Source organism: Ictidomys tridecemlineatus, chromosome 3 (assembly GCF_052094955.1).
Source record: "Ictidomys tridecemlineatus isolate mIctTri1 chromosome 3, mIctTri1.hap1, whole genome shotgun sequence".
In the NCBI taxonomy this organism is placed as follows: domain Eukaryota; kingdom Metazoa; phylum Chordata; class Mammalia; order Rodentia; family Sciuridae; genus Ictidomys; species Ictidomys tridecemlineatus.
Window position 1 is genome coordinate 165,573,887 of NC_135479.1, and position 22,738 is coordinate 165,596,624.

General features: G+C 37.3%; 1 protein-coding gene across 45 annotated transcripts in view; it reads left to right on the plus strand.

The window, feature by feature from the left end:
* The first annotated feature begins 17,329 nt into the window (after window positions 1–17,329).
* The window catches only part of Abi3bp (ABI family member 3 binding protein), a 233,367-nt gene continuing 227,958 nt past the window's right edge, over window positions 17,330–22,738 (plus strand). For 24 of the 45 annotated variants that reach the window (XR_013436924.1, XM_078044323.1, XM_078044324.1 and 21 more), the window contains exon 1: window positions 17,330–17,535. Coding sequence is in view for 44 of the 45 variants with exons in the window: in XM_078044323.1 (XP_077900449.1) it covers window positions 17,457–17,535 (79 nt within the window). In the remaining variant the exon portion in view is untranslated. The remainder of the gene's footprint in view (window positions 17,536–22,738) is intronic. The other 21 variants (XM_078044353.1, XM_078044356.1, XM_078044358.1 and 18 more) reach the window with 4 other exon arrangements.

Below are 22,738 nucleotides of genomic sequence, written 5' to 3' on the forward strand. Positions count from 1 at the left end.
TTAGGACCTTGCTAAGTTGCTGAGGCTGGCTTTGAACCTGTGATCCTCCTAATTCAGCCTCTCAAAGTGCTGGGATTATAGATGTGCGCTACTATGCCGGGCTATAATGGTCACTTTTGCTTCAGAAAACAAAAATGCATTAGGTAAAATAAGAGTACCAGTGGAAAGGTTAGTAAGATCCAGCCTTGGACTATCACATCTTGAATGATGTTGGCCTGGTTGTTATTAGGAAACTCACAGAATTCATGTAACACTAATCAAATTTAGAAAAGATTGATCAGTGCCATAAAGCAAACCTACAAATTATTGAAGAGGTAGCTGGCCTTAAAATTAAGCTCAGATATCTTAGATCACTTTTTTTTTTTGAATACTTGCTGGGAAAATCATCTTAGAAAACAAAACTGCCAGGGATCCTTCTCAGCTGTGATTGTGAGTCACAGTAAAGATGCTATCATTATGGGATGTGTTCAACAAGCTATTGTATGTAGTAAAATGAATAAACTATCTCTGTTGTGGGGATAAAGAATTGACTCTTGAATTGGAAGGAACCTGAAGGTCCAATATTCATTTAACACATTTATGACACCAACCACAATTGGTTATGTCATTTCTGCTTAAAACATCCCTGTTACTTGGCTCCCAAGAAAGTTTATAACATTTTGCAGACTATAATTATTATATGCCTCTTTTATTTCTTTTTTACTCCTACAAGACACAAGATACTTGGTATTTATTTCTGGAGAATTGGATTAGATGCATTAAAAAAGTGATCTATTGGATGGTTTTAGGAATATGGGTAAATTCTCATCCAACTTTCTTTTGCTGAAGTTTGCCCTTAATTTCAGTAATCCTCCTATTACAGTGTAGATACTAGGTATCCCCAAACAACTCACAATTGAGACAATGTAAGAACATTCAGAGGTGAAATGATTGGGTTATGATACCCTTACCTTATCCCAGCCAGTGAGTTGATCCCCTGATGGGATTAACTTGAGTGGTGACTGAAGGCAGGTAGGGTTTGGTGGGAGGAGACGGGTCACTGGGGGCGGCCTGCCTTTGGGGTATATATTTTGTTTATGGCCAATGGAATTTCTCTGCTTTTTGATGTGATGTTCTGAGCCACTTCCCTCTTCCACACCCTTTCACCATGATACTGTGCCTTACCTGGAGCCCCAAGGAATGGAGCTGTCTGTGTATATACTGAGACTTCTGAAACTGTGAGACCCCCCAAAAAACTTTTCCTCCTAAAATTGTTTTTGTTAGGTCTTTTGCTCACAGCTATGAAAAAATCTTAAAAAAACCCCTCTCTTGATTGTAGTATCTATATTTTTTGAAGGTTTCCATTCTCCAATTAGTCCTTTGTGAGGACACAAAGGTAAGAAGATGGTGTTTTTGCCTACACGAGGCTCACAGTTCCGTGGGAGATGAGGGAAGGGACCAGATGTTAAAATAACAAGTTCGATTGCTATAATTTGTATAATGTGATATTTTCTTTGTCACTATAGAGGAAGTAATGTGACAATGACTCACCTAGACAGTGTTAAATTGAACTTGTTGAAGTCACTTTTCTAAAGATACAGTTTGTAGGTATCTCTTGGATCGTCTTGTCTTCCTTCTGTCTGGCAACTGATTCTAACTCCACCTCCTTAATCAACTCCCTGTTGATCATCACTTTACTTCTTTGATAGCTATTCTGTTTGGGTAAGTTCATCTGTTACTGGCCAGAGTGCAAACCTGACAAGACAGACAAGTCATAGAGGTGCTCATTCAGGAGAGGTGGTCACTTCAGCCATCAAGTCCCACCAGAGAAACACTTTCCTGATCACATAATCTGTAAAAACCCTAAAGCAGAGGAAAGAAACATCAGGGCAATCTGAGGAATTCCAGAATATATGGTTCCCATTTAAATGAGGTGGAAGATGAACTTGAAGATCAAACTGTTTCATATGTAACAGTTTAATTCCTTTTCTATGTGCTCAAAGTCATGTCCACCAACCTCATCATCCATACATTGATAATCCCATGGAGTAACACAAACAGTGTCCTTTCAGTGCATATCTGTGTGAGAACTGAAGCACATGACTATGTATCTACCAGTAAAAAACAATGTGAAATACTATAAACTGGAGAGCAGATAATAATTTTTTTTCTATCTTCTCCTACCCCCACAATCTGCCACATACTTTGTGGATAGTGTAATGCTTTGGGTAAAATTTGTTAAATTTCATAAACTAAAGGGAAACCAAATTAAGAGCTTTCTCCTTTAGACTGACATATTTTTCAGTAGTATAAAACTGCTATAACTAATGCTGAACAGAAGCATATTTCTGCCTCTAAAAGCACAGACATATAAAATTTAACTTTTGAGTATGAGCGTTTTCCATTTTTTAAGTTTGAAAAAGCAGCAATTCACTTGCTAGAAGGTATTTTGTTTGCTCTTAATGAATCAGGAGAAGGAATATAAATAGGGAAAAAAATCACTTAACTTTGCACATGTATAAACATAATCTTTATCCCTAACCTGAAAAATCATATTTACCCTAAAAAAATGCTGATTTTTTTTTTGAGTAAGAATTCCAGGAAAAGGAAAAAACTTGTTACAACACTTAATCCTTCTTTTTCTCTGTGACTCATGGATTCCTTTTTGCTTCTGATAAACATAAGTATCTTTGTATCTGCGCATCACCCTGCTTAACGCTTCATTTCCTCCTGTCTTCCAAGATAGAGCCATGGGGACACTTTGAGGAGTCAGCTAAGGAGAATGCACACTTAGAGCCCACACCTGTTAATCCCCCATCTTTTCCAAAAGAGTTTCTTATTCAGCTTTAGACTAAGGGCCTTTGTGAAGGAGTCCAGCACATTTTAACATTTCCTGCTTCATCTGCAACTCGGAGCCAAAAGTATAGTCCCAGTTTCTTCCAAAATGTTTTATGAGCAAAGAATCATGTGCTCTGAAATCATTCTTAAAGATGCCTCAGATTTCACACTTTGGGGACAAAGAAGGAAAGCACATTTTCTCCTGATTCCCTAGTTCATATGATATATATTTTGGAATGTTCTCTTTTTCAGCTGGGTTGAGGTTTCTGGAACACCGTGTTGCAAGGTCATGTGAAAATACACACTTCTTGATTTGACAAATGTTGTTGCTTCAGGCATAAATATGATTATGACCAGTTAGTCACAAGTAAATTGGTGAGGTCAGCAATGGGTTTCTTCATGACTTTTCCTTCCATCCCCATACCATTCCCTGTCTTGATGCAGACTTCTCCGGGCTTTTGAACTGGCATCCTTGTATTTTTCTTTTAACCTCCTCTCTAAATGGGTTATAAAGGACTGGAGGTGTGGCTCGGTGGTACAGCACTTGCCTAGCATGCACAAGACCTTTGGTTTCAATCCCCAGCATGGTAGGAAAAAAAAAAAAGAGTTATGCAGACAGATAGTAGTCCATTCACATTGCCTAAAAATAGCTAAAGACTTCTCCTTCTAAAGTAAATTCACATTTAAACAAGACCTTAAACTCAATGTCTGTGTTTTCTATAGACTGAGGAGGGGGAGGCCAGAGCTTTCCATGGCAAAATAATAGAAGTAGAAGGGGACAAAATAATCTAAGGAAAAAAATTATTATTCCAGAGTCCCTGGTTAAATATTTATGCTCCTATTATGTACAATAAATATGCAAAAGTGAATTGCAGATGGTTTTCTTGAAAATATAAACTGGGAAAAATAGTGGATATAAGGGGCTAGTGAGAGTACAGACAGCAAGAGCTAGATTGGGGAAGGAAAGAGTAGACAAGGACTGTAGGATTTAGGGCTTTTTACTGGATTAGAGGCAGCTGAGGCCAAATTATGGGCAACAATTTAGAAAATAGCTAAATTGGTTCAAAGTGTGTGTAGGGGGGCACCCACACATGCTCACACACACATTCCAAAAGTGATTGTACTACCACATCCCTTCCCTCTCTCCGTGCTGCTTTTCCACATAACGATTGGAAGTTGATGACCACCAAAATATCTTTAGGACATATTGCTATTGTACAGGAAGTACTTGCTTATCATAAGTATCTGAAAACTATAGGACAATGGAATGAAGAAAGTATTCTACCACATAGAGGCAAATGGTTTTTGATTTATATCCTTCCAGTTTTTAAAACTTCACACACAATTTTAATATAGTTATATCTACACAGTATTTAACATTTTATAATATGTACTTTTCTCTTAGAATTTTACGATTTCACATTTAGCCAGTTTTATGTGGTCCTTAGTTATCAATCTAATTTGCTGATAAATTTGTTCCTCAACTTATATAACCAATATTTTGTTACATTTTATGTGTGGTCATATATATGTTGCAAATATTTTTACTTTTCACAAAAAAGTTTAGATGAGCCTTATGTTTGAACCATTACCTTGGCATGTATTTTCCAGTGTGAATTAATGAGTCAGAGTATGAATATTTTTAGGGCTCTGGCGGTTATTCCTAGAGAAGAATTAAGAGGGTTTGTTTTATTTTGCTTTTAGTATAAATGAACTAATTTCATTGTTTGGGTGAAACTCAGGGACATGGAAGACACTGTATATCCAAAATGGTAAGATAGCTAGGAGAGATGTCTTAACACACACTGTCCATTCACAATAGCTATATATTGGTTTCCTCAGGCACAGTCAACCAGTAGTGGACTTAACAATGCTTCAGCGAAAACTCCATGTTTATCTTTATTGCCTTGACTTTTTAGCTCTTTTAACTTTCCCAGGCTAAACTATTTCTATTTAACATCCTCATTTTCCTTATGATTTTGAATCTTGTCATAGTAAATTTTTGGGCAGTTTTTGTGGTTTTATTTAAGCACACACAAAAGTGTACATGATCTGTCTATTCCTTTTCTTCATCGTGCAACCTGGCATTGGAATTGGTGACTGATGGCCGGTTGGGCTGCTCTTTTCACGATGGCTTTGTGGTTCTTAGAGGAAACATTTTGTGCAATCTCAGCACAATAAGATTCTTTCCACATCAGCAGCACTTCCAGTTCCTTGACATTATGGACCCAGAACTTCCAGAAGCCGCCGGACAGCATGTACTTTGTTTTCTTGGTGCTCCCAAAACCAATGTTGGCCATCAAGATCTGGCCCTTGAATCTTCTCTGCACCTTCCTGTTAGTACCTCTGAGTTTCTTCCAGTTATGCATAATTTTGACTTTTGGGCCTGACTGGTGCGGGTGAACTTCTTGATCCAGCCAAATAGATGGCTGCCACATCTGTGGGCAGCGCCAAGGAAGAGTTGTCATAGTAATTTTGGAGAAAGTTTACTCCTTTGGGGAGATTTCACAAAGACCTTCTCATTCTAATCCTCCTAACATTTAACATAGCAGGTTATGTGGCAAAGGATAACTAAGGTTGCAGATCAAATTAAGTCTGCTGGTCAACTGATCTTAAAAGAGACTACCTTTGATTATAGACCCAATGTGTGATCATCAGGTCTTTAACAATGGAAGAGAGAGCATAAGAAAAACCAGAGGAAAAGAGGTGATGATCAAAGTAATGTCAGAGATGCAATGTTGCTGACTTTGAAGAATGAGGAAGGGGGCCAAAGCCAAGGAATGCAAGCTCTGGAAACTACAAAAGTCAAGGAAACACATTCTTTCTTAAAGCCTATGGAAAGAGATGCAGCCTGGCAGATCTTGATGTTAGTCTCCCCAAACTTGTACCCAGACTTCTAAATCACACAACTATAAGATATTAAATTTGTGTTGCAGGAAGTCACTAAATTTTATGGTAATTATTTTATGCTGCCCTAGAAAACTAATATAGTAAGTTTTAATTTCTAAAGTATGTTCCTTTGCCACTGTGTTTTCCATTTTATAATGTTTTCATTTTAACCTTCAGTTTATTGATTAATCAAACTGTCATTGTTCTATGTTGTTAGAGACTATATTCCTCTATTTTGTGTTGCTATGACAAAATACCTGAGGCTAGATACTGTATAAAGACAAGAGATTTATCTGGCTCACAGTCTGGTGGCTGAAAAGTCCAAACATCATGGTGCTGGCATCTGGCAAAGGCCCCCTGGCTGTGTCCCAACATGATGGATAGCATCACATGGCAGGAAAATGGAAAAGAGATCACATGAAGAGTGAGGACGGGCCAGGCTTACTCTTATAACAACCCACTCTTGTAGGAACTCATCCACTGCTGTAAGTCCTAACTCATTCCTATGAGATGGCATTAATCTTTTTTGAAGGTGATGCCCCCAAGATCAAATTATCTTCCTTAAAGGTTTAACCACTTTAAATCTGTTACAGCATGGAATTAAACCTGATTTGAATGCTGATGGAGATCAACCATATTCAAACCATGGCAGAGGCTGAGGCTTTTCTTGCCCTTTCATCTCATAACTTCATTTGCCATTTAAAGATTTACCAGAAGCAAGCACTTTCAGGAAGATCCTTGCACCCCCTAAAACTAGGTAGGGTTACAGAGACCCTCTTGAGTTTCCATATGTTCTTGTGTTCACAGCCATTTGTAACACTAAGCACACTAGTTAGTAACCAACTGGATTTCTTTTTTTTCTTTTCTTTTTTTTTTGAAAAAGAAGAAAAATTGAATGGTCTTCCTATAGTGCTAGAAATGATATCTTTTAAACCACTGTGGTCCAATGGCTTAGAGTATTTGGTATGCTCTGTGTTCTCCATAAATATTGATCAAATGAATGAAATATCTCAGTGTACACAATTTAGTGCTAGGGAGGGTTTGGAATTTTATCTGCCCAGGAATGACAATCTGAGTGGCAGAGATGACGCAAGACATTGGCTTACAGTGGTTGGCATCTCAGATTGGTTTGCAGACTAGTTTAAGGGGCAAGCTGTGCATGCTGTGTTGGCAGATGGTTGGGTTATTTGGAATAAGAAATGCCAGTCTTTTGGAAAAAAATTCAAAAAAAACCCTATCACCATCCATCTGATGATCCAATTTAATACTCTACCTGAGCACTCGTACTAGGAATAGGTCATTTCATAAGTCGAGGGCTACCAATTTTTAATTTAGGTAGTGGCAACTTATTATACATTGAGTAAGGCTATATTTAATCCCATAAACACTCTATCAGAGAATTGCTTTCTATATACTTTGTGTTTCAAGCCTTGTTCCTGGAATTAATATCAGATGTTTTGGGTGAATCATCAAATTTCAAGAAAGGCTATTTCCTTTCATTTTTACGTGGGGAAAGTAGGGAAAAAGTGTTTTTCTCAGAATTTTCTTGGGATAGTAATTGAAGATAAGTTCTCTGGAGAATTTAATCCCTTCTTCCACTATGCCTGGGATCTTGTTAGGTTATGGATACATAGCCTGTGTCCTTAGGGGAACTTATTTTACCATGTTGAGGCTGAAGAACCTCAGGAGGTTTGTGTTTGTTTGTAGAAGTTCTTGAAGTGGAGATAAGAGGAGATAACTGGGATGCTCAGGTGGTTTGTTATTCCTGAAGTTCTTGGGGTTCTTAGAGTTGATGCTGAAGGAAGAGAAAAGAATTGAAAACAAGCTATCAAAGAATGGATAGTTAGGTGAATGGATAGATTTTAAAAATGAAATACGGGTGGGTAAGTAAGGTCCTCTATAAATTACAAAGTCCTTTAGGATAAGCTCAAGCTGGACCCCATTCAAGTCCATAGCCTGATCCTGGTTTTCGTTTCCTGCATATCATTCCATCATCTTCTCATACCTCTCAAGAACACATTCTTTTCTTGCTTTATCCTCCAATATGAGCTGTACATGGTGGCACATATCTGTGATCCCAGTAACTCAGGACACTGAGGCAGGAGGATTGCAAGTTCAAAGCCAGCCTCAACAACTTAGCTAGGACCTGAGCAACTTAGTGAGAACCTGTCTCTAAATAAAATTTTTTTTTTTTTAAAAAAGGGGGGGCTAGGGATGTTGCTCAATGGTTAATCTCTTATTAACCATTAACCTGGTTCAATCTCTTATTACCCCCTGCCCTCTACCAAAAAAAGGTGGACATCCTCCAATCTGTCTGTCCTGACTGTATTTATGGACTCTAATGTATCATTGCTGTATACTAGCTCACAATGTAACTTCTCTAAGGGATCCTTTTATTCATCAGCAAAAAGGATTTTCCAAAGTTTATTTGCAGATATAGTGAATGAAGGAAGAAATTATGATACACTAGTTTGTGAGGGTGAGGTACAGCATTGACTGTGTTCCTTGGGCAAGTCTCTTAAATTGTCTGAGTCATATCTTTGTCATCTAAAACCTTTCACAGGGTTCTTAATGAGGATCAGACAATGTGAAAATGTATGGTTTGGGAAATAATTCAAAAATTGAGTGCTACTAGGGGAATTCTAGAGAAATAATAAATCATTTAGATTTTTTTTTCCTAAGTGGATTTTAAAGTGTTGAAGAGAAGACCAGCTAGCTCTTCTGGAAAAAAACTGGGAGGAATGTTTTAGAAAACCAGAAGATAGAAAAGACTGATTTTTAAAGCATCTATGAGGGAATAGAAATTATACCTTTTTTTTTTAAGTTGGATGCTTAGTATGCATTGTGATGTGATTAGCTTCTCTTCTGTCCCTGTCTGAAATCTTCAGTATAATCTATATGATTAATGCTTTTACACTCAAAATTGAGGATGGAGGAGATCATATTTAGGTCTCACTGATCTCAATAAGTTATTAGTTTATTGAGCTCCAGCATTTTTATCTATTAAAATGGACATAACAGTAACACTTTCACTAGATTAGGATTAAATAAGATAATGTCTATAGGGTACTGATATGGTGTGAGACACTATACAGTGTAAACACTGTTTAACTAAATCACTTTTCTTGTCATTGTTATCATCACCATCATCACCATCTTAAATGTCCATATATCCATTGTGAAAATCAAAACAGTAACAAAAGCTCTGGTAGTTATAAGTCACTGAGTATTTTCCAAGTACTAGGTAGTATTTGAAGCATTTACACATATTAAATTATTCTCACAATAACCTTCTGAGGTAGAGATTACTACCCCCAGTTTACAGAAGAAATTAAAGTACAAAGAAGTGCAAGAATCAAGTCATCTGACTAAAATCAGTGTTTATCTGTTTACTGTATAACTTTATTTACTATACAACTTCTCTATAACAAGTCTATGGGTAGGCCATTCCAGGATTGGTCCTAGAATCAGTAACATAAGGCCCTTGTGTGTTTGCACTTTTCCATATTGTTGTCTCATGAATACAAGATGGCTGCCATCCCTGTAAGCATTCCTTCACTTAATAATATTTAAAGCAGGAAAAAGTGGGGAAGATTGGTTGGATTTTTTGTTCTGTTTTGTTTTTAAATAAGAGTAATCTTTGCTAGAAACATGTTGGCTAGGTTCCCCTCAAATATCAGGGAATAGAACTGGGTCAAATGGTCTACTCAAACCATCCTCTGCATGGTAAGCCAGCTTTCTCAAATAGGAGGAAGCACAAGGAGAATGGCTATTCAGTTGGCAACCAATAGTGATGGGACCACTTTGATATCTTACCAGTAGCCCAAGATGAGATTCCCAGGAATGGCTGCCTTCACTTCAAGAACTAGAAAATTTTACAAAAATAATCTCAATGTGCAAAGAATTTTTTTACACCTGTTTTCTATTATTCTGTGTAGTCTAATGTTGTGCTCTGTATGATGAACACATTTATAAAATGAGAAGAAAGCAAAAGGTTAAATATAAGTACATTTGAATTCAAAGATTTTAAAATTTATCAGTCAGATGTATATCCATCTGGAACATCTAACTTTTTAATGCATCATTTCTAAAAAGGGATTAAGGAAAAAGAAAAAGTGAAGCAAAAAATTAAATAATCTACTTCTATAACTAGTTTGAGGCTCATTAGGTCACTGATGAAGTTGCCCAAATATTTGAAGAGCTTTAGCCTAACAAGTAAAATTGTGCTATTCTAAAATAAATGTCATCCCATATTAATTTAATTTTCTTTTGGTGGGTGTGGGGATATTGCTATTCAGGGCATTGAGTATATATGTACTTAAAGCTGCATGGAAGAGTAATTCTCCTCATCTTGGTGAATATTTATTTCACAAAATATACTTTTCATCTTTCCACTAAGTAAACAATTTAGTTACTTTGTCTTCTGATTTACATATCTTTTTCAGTGCTGTGGCTATCAGCACATGAAAAATAAATGGTGTTATCACATTATTTTACTTATATATTCAAAATAACCCATTAGAATGCTTCTGAGCATATGTAAAAGGCAAAGTTTTTAAATTATTTATAAACCTGTAAAAATGGAGGAATAATTTAGATTTTTTTTCTTCCTTGGGAACAGAAAAAATTAAGTAGTGTTTTTGAAATTATATAACACCAGCCATCATCTAATCTGATTTTCTTAGTACCTGTTCTACTGAGGACATTTAACACATTTTTGTATTATTTGTCTTCTCTCCATATTTATTATATTTGTACTTCAGCCTACAATTATATTTGTGTTTTACATCTTTGTATATGCCCACAAGCTGTTGAAATAGGCATGTTTTAAAAAGTCCAATGAATAAGTAAAATATGATTCTTTAAAAAAAAACCTGGAAATTTATTATAGGTGAAATTCCTTTGTCCTTGATAGTTATTCCTTCAACTAGAAGAGAACTTAGATCAATTAAAGTTTAATCAAGCATATTTATTTTGAAAAGAGAGGTAAATGGATCAAAGGAAATTTATCTGTTAAATCTTCCATTCTTTCATTACATTATCATTTAAATATGAATGTTGGTTGCTCTCCATGAAGAGTTTAAAAGTTAGTTGATATGATCAAGATCAACACTATACAATTGAACTGTGATATGTTTATGCTATCCAATGTGGTAGCCTATATTTGGGTATGAATATTAAGCACTTGAAATGGGGTACTGTGATTGAGGAACTGAATGATTTAGTTTAATTAGTTTAAATAGCTTCAAGTGGCTAATAGCTAATATCTAATAGTATATTAGATAGACAAGTGTTCAGAAAATGGAATATATTCATTTCTTCATTTCTCTTTATCTCACTAGAGACATTGTTATCTGTTATAATTCTCAACCATAACTTTTTAAAAATCTTAAAAGCATTTAATTTCACATCAAATTTTTTTTCATAACTTCAAAACACTTTGTGTGTGGGGATGTCCTAGGGATTGAATCGAGGGCTTTGAGGATTCTAAGCATGTGCTCTATCAATAAGCTACACCCCAAGCTCCCAAACACAATTATTTTTAAGCTGAAATAGGGACTGGGAAGTAAAGTTATTACAAAGTCAAAACATAGAACATCATAAATAAAAATTTTGTACACTTTTGTCTTCTTTGTTAGTGATTGTTACTTTAAATCCTCATAATAGTCAACTCTTATAAGCTGTCACTTTCTAAGAATATTTTATTCTCAGTTTAGAACCATTTACTACATCTTTCCTCTTTATATCATGGTGGATTCTCAATTTGATTTACAATGTCTTTCTCTTTGGAATACTTCTTACTTTATTTCAGTGAATTTTAGTTTGTAACCAGAAGAGCCTACAAAGACCTATCTTATCAGGGAGATGTGACCTCACCTTTGCTTAAAAAATTCTTTCATTCCTGAACTCTGGTCCAAATCGTCATGGTCCAACCCCTGAAAAAAGACGCAGCAAAGTTGGGAAGTCTTCAGAGAAGAGTCCCTTCCATGAAATAATATCTAAAAGATGTGGGCTGTATAGTTTTGGAGACCACATTCCTGACTCTTCCCATCTCAGGTTTAAAGCACATCGCCCTTCCCATACAACACACATTAGTAGGTAAGAGCCTGGGTGAAAGATGCTCCTTTTGAGTGCATGTTCCTAGGACCACCATCCTCCTACCTCCCCATCCTGCTCCGTTATACCTGTATTTCTTGTGCCCTGTCTTCCTTGATGCTGTGCTGCAACTTTCTGGGGCCTTCTCTGACCCATCTTCCTGTTCAGAGTCCTTTGTCTGGTTTACTTCTATTTCCCACTCAGCTCTCTTGACCCCATCCATTTTTACATTAATTGAAGCTAGGATAAAAGATATTCCCTCCACCTGTACAAGGTCCAGTAGGTACCCAGCACCTCCATGAAGACAGCCAGATTTAGACAAAACAAGGAAAGTTCAAATGTGTCCTCCAAAGTTCATGTGTTGGAAACCTAATCCCCAAGGCAACATTGTTGAGAGGTGGGCCAAGTAACAGGTGACTAGGTTATGAGAGCTCTTTCCTCATGAATGTATTAGTGCTGTTATTAAGGTAATGGGTTAATTATCATGAGTGTGGATTTGCTATAGAATGTCTTGATGCCTCTCTCACTCTTTCCCTTTCATGTAATGTGTTTAGTTAGCTTTCATATTGCTATCACCAAAGAACCTGACAAGAACAATAGAGGAGGAAAAGTTTAATTGAAGTTCATAGTTTCGGAGACCTCAGTCCGTAGATGGCCAGTCCACTGCTTGGTGAGACAGTATATCATGGGCAAGGGCATGGCCAAGGGAAGCTATCTCCTTATGGTAGGATAAGGATAGAGAAAGAGGGAGGGGAAGGGTAACAGGAAAGATGCGCTTCCTATAGCCGCACCTCAACCACCTACAGTTACCACTCAGTCCTTTCAAACTAGGATGAACCCATTAGGTAAAAGCTCTAATAATATATTCATTTTACTTCTGAATATTCCTGCATTAACAGGAACTCTGGGGAACACCTCATATCCAAACCATATCACATGCTCTCTTGTCATATTATGATGTAGGAAGATGGCCCTTGCTAGATGTGGGGCCCATTGACTGTAGACATTTCAGCTTCCAGATCTATAAGAAATACTTTTCTTTTAAAATTATTCAGTCCGTGGTATTCTATGGTAGCAGCTGAAAATAGACTAGGAGAGAAAGCAAACTTCATAGCTTAAAGATGTACAATCTAGGTCTTAATGAAGCTTGTTTCCAGATTAATGGAGAAGACTCTTTATGGTCTTTTACAAGCATAGGCTGTTAATTACATGAAGATAATGAAACCAAAAACTAAAGGTTAAGATGCTTTTGGACAGACTGAAGAATGACCTGCAAACAAAACTTAGGCATTTATGGGGCAGTACTTCCCTGTGCTATAAAAACCATTGGGGAAGAGTTTCATGCTCTGGCTAAATGTACCCTCATTGGAGCAGGATACTCATCCAATTGGATCATGAGTCTGGTTTAGCACAGTAATTACAGAAACAAGGTTTGGGCTTAAAACATAGAACACTGAATTTCCCATTTCAAATGTGAGTCATATTAAAATTATTTTTATTAGCATCCCCTAGAAAACCACAGCATACCTTTGTATTATTAATTGCACATATATAAGTCTTTAAAAATGCCCTAACATAGTTTTTAACATACCAGAGACTAAAAAATGTGGATTGATAGGTAATATAAATATAGAGTTTATTTCCAAATTTGAAAGATTTATGGTCTAATGGAAATCTCTCTTGAAATAATGGAATTAATGTTGAACACTTAAAAAGTCAAACATGAAATGACTGAAAAATATAACACTTATTTAGAGTTGGGTTCTAAATGTCCTCTAGACTCATGGAATTCACCCATATCCCCAATAGATAAAAATAATGTAAAGAAATGATGCCATATGATTATTATACCAAAATTCCATTTGGGTCTGTTTTGTAGAAAAAGAAAGTAGAGAACAGGTTCCCAGATTCCCACTTCACATTTGGACACATGTTTTTGATACAACTCCTGTGTATGGGGCTTGTGTGTTTTACTATACCTTGTTCCAGAAACAAATTAAAGCAACTTATAAAATCACATAAATTAAGACTCCAAGTAAAATAAGCAAGAAATAAGGGTGGGGATGAAAAATAGAGCCAGGAATGATGTCAGAAAATGCACATCACATGACCTATATGGTTAGTGTGGGTGGGGGACACATTGGCTGTGGTTCTCGAGCAATATACACAAAAAGTGAACCTGGTTATAATGTCACAAAATAAATAGTTTCTCAGGAAAAAGGAGCCGTAGCTGTTTTATTTGTGTAAAAAAAAATAATCAGATGTTTTCTCCAGGATTTTAGTAAAGTATATGATTTAATTAATAAGCACTGTCTAGCAACACTCTTACTATGCCCCAAAGGGAGGTTCATGGCTGAGCCTTACAGTGGACTTGAATATAGGTGTTTTATCAAAAGCACTATACTAAAGCAAGACCTAGTAAAATATTTTAGGGTGGGCCAAAACTGTCAAGAACTGGAAGGCTCTGCAATTTTACCCTATGTGCAAGCTAACATTGATAGTTCATAGATGCTGGACTCCTCGGGCAAAGGCAAAGGACAATTAGAGAAATAGCAGAGGTCTGAATAGCAGTATTTGTATCATCAATTCTGAGTCCCAATTCCTACAGGCCAAAAGAGGTACAGGTGATATCACAAAAGAAAACTGAGCTTGGGAAACTTTGATGATGGGAAGTAATCATCCATTCTCTTTGCCCCAGAAAGAAACAATATCTTTATTATATGAGTCAACACCCAAAAAAAGTTCTGTCTTCCAAGGCTGTCTGCAATACAAGCATTCTTTAAAAAGATAGTCTGGACCACAGGAAATCAGTGCATCTGATCATGAGATTGGGCCCCTTGGAGAACTGTTTTCCAACAACATTCTAGACCATACTCAAACTTTCTCTATGTCAGTTCAGAACTATCTTTTAGACTGTTTGGAGGAATTGATGGATATTTTTCCAGTGACACTTAAAGCATTGTTATGTTTTAGGCAAGGAGGGGATGATAAAGAGAAGAGGCATGGTTCCTGCCTTCACAAGAAACACAGTACATATTTTATGTGCTTTTCAAGCAGTTGTTCCTAAGTGTTCTTTCAATAAGATTTTTTTTATTATAAATGTCAGTGATAAAATTCAGTAGTCTACAATCTCACAAGTATCTGGAGCTTAGCATTTTCATATTTCCAAATAAGATACTGTGGCTGAAGAGGCATTTGAACAGGGTGAGGGTTGGTATTCTCTTGAGAGAACTGAGAAACCTGTCAGAATGTATCAATTATTCCACAGCAGTCATCTGCAATGTACCCATGGCCAGAGGGTCAATTCTTCCTTGGGATGAGCCCAAAATCCTTCAATGATTGCATGACTAAAGCCCTGAAGTGTTTATTGCCTGTGAGGAGGGACCTACATTCTGGAGGATTTGTAACCCTCCTGCCTGGGTGGGAGATCTGACCTGACAGAAAATGTTTTGTTAACTGAGAAGGTGGAAAGTCCTGTGTGAGACGGGCCCTTTCTAAAGCCGTTATTCCTCCCGGCCTTTGGAGAGTTATGATAATACTGTCAGCATTTTTACTGAATGGTCATTTGTCCTAGCAGTCAAGGTAATGCAACCACCTATCTGACAAAATAATCAGATTGGCTTTTGTTTAATTAGCTTCCAGTAATTTCCAAACTGCAAATAATGACTGCTAATGTGGATGGGAATTGGTCTGCTGGTCACACAGAAGCTGATGGCCCAATCCCATCACCCAACCCTCACACCATCCCCTCACACTGTTTTGAAGAACTAGCCGCCTTGACAACATTTCTGCTGGTATTGTTCCCTCAGAAAACCTGTCATTTCCTGCTAACACTGTGGCTTCACTGGCTTAGCTTCAGGGTAATGGCATATAGAAGCAGAACCAGCAGGGTCAGCTGGATGACTGTCCAAACTCGGGTTTGAGGGAGCTGCCTGTTGAAGTAGAAAATCAGAGATGAAAAAGACCTGTTAAATAACCCAGTCCCTTCCGCAGCCCCTGCCAGAGCATTCCAATGGTGAGAGCTTGGACCGAGCCAGCTCCAGATGACTTTAACAATGTACCTCTCACACTTTATTTGGAAGACAAGGCTGTGTCTTCAAGTTTTCTTTTGGTGAGTTTTCTACCTATCATTTCATTTGACCAGTTATTCCAGTTCCTTTTTACTGTTTTTGGTTCAGCTATAGCAACATTGTGAAATAAGCTGTTTTCAAAAACTCAATATAAGCAATATTTAAATTATTACCCCAGTCATTCCAGCAATGTGCCTATGTTTGGGGCCATGTGCTCTAGGGGGAGAGGGCACATGCACGAACTTCAGAGGTAATTACAACCAGGCTAGATATATTCTATTTACTGGAGGGCTTTACTTTTGTCATTTATTGCTGTCACTTTCAGCAACTGCTTTCTGAGTGAAAGGCACTACTAAATGTTTTCTAAAATTCCTACTAGAAAATTTATGAAGTTGGCACAGTCATCTCTATTTTTGAATTTAAAGTTTAGCAATTAGGAGTAGAAGTGCTGGGTTAAATGGCCTGCTTAAAATGCTGGCTCTGTTGCTCAGGAGCTGTGAACTTGGGCCTTCTCTTGCACCTCTATGTACACTTTTTCTACCTGTTAAGTGGGAGGAATGACAGCGCTGTCTTCATTGGTCATTTTGAGGAATAAATATATGTATAAACTGACCAGACCCATGCCTGCAAAAGAGCAAGCACTGAAATGTAATTGGTATCAATAATATATCAAGGAAGTTTGTTCGGAGGCACCTTGCTAGTAAGTAGGGTAAAAATCTTCTGTTCCAAAGTCTGTCTAAATTATTAATCATTGGTACACTTGCTTGATCAGGACACTTAACCTCTCTGAGCCTCTGTTTTTCTCACTAATAAATGGGGAAAACACCATAGTGCCTTCACCAAATCAGTCCTATTGCAGAGCCCAGCTCAGAGTGAGACTTGATTGTTAATAGTGCTATCTCTATAATCTACTTGTAGAATATCTGTATGTATATATTTTTGTGTGTATATGTATGTATATATATGTATATATATATATATATATATATACATGATTATTCCACATTTATATTATGTACCCTGTATGGCTAATTTATAGCCTAGGTCTTACTCTTAAATATTTCTCCTAATACTGAAAATACAGGATAGTTTAAAGTATATTTTATGAATTTACTCTCATTTCAAAGAATTGATTTGGTTTACTGGATAACTGAAAACAGTTTTCTCTCTAACTATCAAGGTTTCATTTTACATTTTTAATGTTCTGATGGTCTTAAGTGTGTCTCTTCCAGATCCTTTAAAATTGTCTATGGAATGTTTTAAAAATTTCCCAAATTCTTTTTCTTTTACAAATGTAGATTGGCCATAATTTCAATCTTTGTTACAGAGGGAAGAGAAGAGACAGAATTTCACAGAGGGAAATATGATGATATGTTTTTGCTGTTGTGCCTTTTTTTTTTTTTTTTTTGGTGTGTGTGGGAAAGGGTGTGATGTCATCTTGTCTCCACCCCCTGTGAGTAAGCCCACGGCACAGCTAAGTGCAGCCGCCCGCCTCTGTCACTGGGAGACCATCCACTTAAATGCAGCTCCAGGGTTGCGAGGCACCCACCAGCATCACTCCCCGGGCGAGGTGGCAAATGCAACATGCTCTCCAGCTTGGGGTGTCTACTTCTCTGTGGAAGTATTGCACTTGCCCTGGGAAATGCACAGAAATTGCCAAAAGGCAAGTAGCTCTGATGTTTTATGTTTTAAAAATATTTTTAAGAGATCCTTGTTTTTAAACTGTTAATATTAAATATGATCTGCTCTATCATATGGGGGGATAGATTTATGCTGCAGAAAAGTCAAAGTTCAAATGTGTGAAGGGTTTGCTTAAGCTATTACTCCACTCTCCCCATTATTTACTTTTCAATTGCAGCTCTTTATGGCAAAAATGAAAACCAACTTCTTGGTTGGGTATATTCAAGGGAACTGGAATGGTATAGTTTCAAGTTACAGTATTTGTATATTGAATCATATTATGTAAAGGGCTATTATAATTTGTCAGTTATTTGCTGTTTTTATCACTCAGAGACTAAACCAGCACAAGCTTAAGATTTAAAAGAAGCTAATTCTGAAATCTGGAATCTTTGGCACAAGCCTCAAGCATACCTGTTAACCAGGAGGATGAGGGAGTCTAGGCAGGTATGACCAAAGTATGGTCACGCGCTAAGTGGTAGACCCTTCTCTCCAGTGGAGTTTGGAAGAGTGTTTGATGTGTTGGACAGGACACTCCCCCTTTCTCCTGCCTAAACTGCTCTTATTTTAGTGTTGGTATTTTGTTTACAAATGCCATTAGAAGAAAATTAAGTTTTCTAAATTTAGACCTCAAAAAACGCTTTAAGCCCATCGGCACTAAAACAAGAGGCTCCTTCCTCTCCTGTCTTTGAACAGAAATGTTGTGTGTACTTTCGTTCCTTTGCAGAGGCACTTTTGGAAGCCAACGTTAGGTCTGTGAAGGCTTTTATGGCTGCAGACTGCTGTAGTCAGCAGGATTATGAAAAACAGGCTGGAATTTACCGTACAGTTATGATGGAAAATATTGGAGGTAACCCAGAGCCACAGGCTTGTCAAAAACCTGGCGTGCATAATCGAGTCAAGAAAAGTTGTTAGTGTCAGAATATTCAGAAGATCTTGCCTGGGTCCTTTCCTGGAGGGCTCACTCCAGAATCATCTTCTCTCGAGCAAAAGCTGCTCTTTCACTGGGTAAAGTGAAACTTGAATCCAGAATGTGAAGGCTGAAGCACTTGGCTGGTTGGTATTTCACATGATGATGTGAAAAGCAATAAAAAGGCAAAGTAAAACTTCTCAACTCTGATCTAATAATTATGCAAAGAAAAAAGAAAAGCAAACACTATCAGATCTTTTTCTTATACCAAGAATTTTGTTCCTTGGACATAGCAAACTGTGATGAAAATGAGTCTGAGCTACCAGCATTTAGAATTGACCCTTCATAGTGATGAAACATTTAACAATAACATATCATTTGAGAGGAGTCTGGGGTTTTTCTTCATCTCAATACCTATAGATGGTTTTATTTTCTATTCACCAAGTAGAGATGATAGCCAAAATTTGGTTTATTGCAAACTTCTGCAAATCCCAAGTGCTTTAATTATTTTGCATTCACTAAAAACAGACCTCTGAATACAGTTTGCCTTTATTTTCAATGGTAAAGGAAAAAAACCATAGTTGTAAAAAATAATCATGAAATATTTGTATATTTAATTAAGTTTTAATCTGAAGTGTTTTCATCCAGGTTCTTTTGTAAATTAAAAAAAATCTGTTATAAAATAAATGGCACGTCTCATTGTTTGTAGTGCTATTTCAAATCATGGAAGCTGCTGAGGGACTTTTAGCTGAAGTCACCTTTCCCAAACTCTGTTCCAGGAATAGGTGTTCTGTCCTATGATGGCGTGTGTGTGTGTGTGGGGGGGGGGGGTGTGACAGTGGGCAGGCAGCTGCTTTTTGTCAGTTACTTGGGGAACCTTTGATACTTTGTCCATATAGGTTGGGTATTCACAATAGATGTTAGCATTTTATAATTTTTAACCCATTGTTTCTCAAATTCATTTAACTTAAATGATGGTAATAATATCTTGCCAGGGGTTTGTCTGTTCCAGAACATATTTGGAGAAATGCTGGGCTATAATAGGATTTTAAAAAAGAAGGAAAAAAAGGTTTTTTTTTTTCTACCTATCTAATTTAGAGTTAGTTAAGGACCATGTGTTATTTAAGATTCCCATTTTTCATAAAACAGACCATTTTAACAGATTTATAAAACAAGTGAATTTAACTACACAAACAAGTCTATTATCCTCATTTTACTCATTTTGCCACAGACTGATAAAAACTTCATTACAGGCCAATATTTGGAAATCACTGGCTTAGCTTGACGTTTATTTTCTAAATGAAGGCATCCAAAGAATAGAGAAGTTGAGTGATTTTTCCCATGTTAATGGCAGAGCCAGGAGTGGATACTGGGTTTCTGATTAAAAATCCACATTCTACCCTATTTCCCACTTGGTAAGCAGGGTCTCTCACCCAAATCTTAGGCATCACACCCTATAGCGTGTGTGAGAATGCTCTTCTTGTGAATAAAATTGATTCTCATACAATGTTTAAAGTTCATCTTAATTTTCTCATTTTCCTAAGACAAAGTTACATTTGATACAAACATTTTATACACACACACACACACACACACACACACACACATATATGTGTGTGTGTGTATATATATATATATTTACGTATATATGTATTGTTTGATTATTTGTAAGAAACCATCTGTTACATGTCATGTGCCTATATGCTAATGACTATATTCTTTGGCAAGTTACTTTGCTCAGCCTCAGTTTTCTCATCTGTAAAATGGGCAAAATGGTATCTATCTCATAGTATTTTAGGATTAAATGAGTTAAGAGATGCAGAGATTTTAGTAAAGGGTCTTATACATAACTGGCCTCCAATAAATTCTTATTCCTAGTATAAAGGTGGCTTAATATTGAGTGCACACTGAATAACATATGATCTTTTGTTGAAACTGTAAGATAAATCTCTGAGATGGCTTGGTGGTGTGTCATTGGTGGACAGATGGAGTGAGATAGTGACCTACTGTTTTGTGTGACCACTGGGCAAATCATCTGCCCCCTTCCAGTCTGACTGTGCTCCTTGCATGTGGGCAGACACTCTCCAGGGGAAGCTGCACCTTTGCCTTAGGATCAGGATTTCCGTGGAGATGGGAAAGGCTGCATGGCTTCTCCAGGTGAGAACCACTTGAATTTTCAGGAGGACAACTGGACCCTAACACATAGGCCCCTGAGACGAATCACGTTGTTTTGTACCTTAGGAAGCCCCTGTGCTCCAGCAACCTTCATAACCTTTATTCTTGCACCATAGAAGTTTCCTCTCCCCATCACACATATGAAAACAAAATCACACGGAGTAAAAGGAGTCAACAAAATCTTATAATTGGACATCAGAGGCTTGACACACCTGCTGAAACTCCTGTGTATGAAGGATTGTATTCAGCCTGAAGGCAAAGGATACTGTTATTAGGCAAGTCTAGCATACCTCCCTTTAAGGCATGTGTGAGGAAAACCACAGAGGAGCATTGAGTAGCAAGTATAGTCACATGGTCAGGGGGCCTGGGGATCTTGGCTGTGATTCTTGTCATGTGGCAGAGGGAATAGGTAGCTCGCTCTTTGTCTGAGGTTTTACCTGAAAAGGTAGTCGTCTCTCAGGTCAGGTATTAAAAAACACAGGAACAGATGATATAACAGTGACCATCATCATGGCTATTAGCTACTACTGCTATTGTTTTCATTCTCATAGATGACATTTTTTAATGTGTACTACATGTGGTAATTTATATATATATACACACACACACATATAATTTATTAAATATATATAATATTATTTTTCTGAAGAAAAGTAAATAATAGGTATTATTAAATAATAATTATTTATTATTTATTATTAATATTTCCTTGTCCTAAGATGGAAGAGATCTGATGGTCCCCCTTAATTATTATTTATTAATAAATAATAAATATTTCTGCTTGGCTAGCAAAGGAGAAACATAGGGGACCTCGAGTCCCAAAGGCTGTGATTCTGCCCATCATCAGGAACAGGGGGCTTTTAAAGAGGTGATTTAAAGGCTACATTCCACATGTTCACTAGTCAATTTGGGAGATAGTCATTTCTGAGCTCTTCTGGTACAATCCCCAAATTCTGGATTACTTCATTTCTATGGTGGGTTTGTACTCGAGGACAGATAAATCTGCCTAATAGGGGGAAGAGAGGTAATCCTGTTTTCCCTGAGATTAGGGAGTAGGAGAGATTGAGGAGGAGGAGGGAGAGAAGAAGAGAAAGAAATGTGTCCATTTTAAAAATAGGTTGCAGTGGCAGAGCAGCAAGGGCTATATTTAAAGTATAAAGTGGACCACTGTTATATTTCCTCACTGTCAATTTCCAAGTTCCACTTCTATGGAAAAATGGGTGATGACATCTCCAAACTGCTTCCTGCTGAAAGGGGATGAAGTTGGAGGAAAGTCACCCAAAGTCCTTGGTCTCTATCAGGTGAGGTGTGGACAGTTAAGGGTATTTAGTATCAGAGCAGTCCAGAGGTCCACCTGGCAGATGGCAGGTGACTGGACAAGGCATCCATAAGGCAGGGATCATGCTAAGATTATAGAGCTACATAATTAAATTGTCTAAATCCCCCTGCAAAGTGGGTATCCTATTGCTTGCATTTTGTAAAGCATCAGATTATGCCTCCACATGTTTAAATAACTTTGCCCTAGCCACATAGACAGCATGGCCAAGACATTACCCTTGATTTTGATGAAATATCATCTCTGTAATCTGTGTAAAGATACACTAGTTTATTTAAGTTATAAATTCTACCCCATGTTTATGGAGAGCACTGAGACTGGGAAGACAAAACTTGACACCTGTCTTCAGGCAACTGGCGTTAGTGGAGAAGATGGGATAGAAAGGGATAACTCCAGTAAAGTGACATCCTTCTCCAATTTGGGTGAAGCATAGTGAATTTTGAGACTAGCCAAAAGGACCAAATCCAGACTGGAGGTGTCGAATATTATAAAAGGCCCTCAAGTAGAAGTGTGAAGGACAAATGCATTTGGGGGCAAGAAGAAGGATGGCTGAGAAGTGAGGGGCCTTCCCAACAGAGGTGACTGCTGGGCTCAAACTCAGCAATTACTAAAGTATTGAGAGTGGAAACAAAGACCAAGAGATCCACAGGATGCAATCGACTATGCCTTTCTTGTCTCTCTCTGTTCTGAGTCCTTATGATTTATTACAAAGAGGACTTAGAACGTTGTCTTTGGGGAGGCAGGTTTTTCTTGTTCTGTAAACTTTCC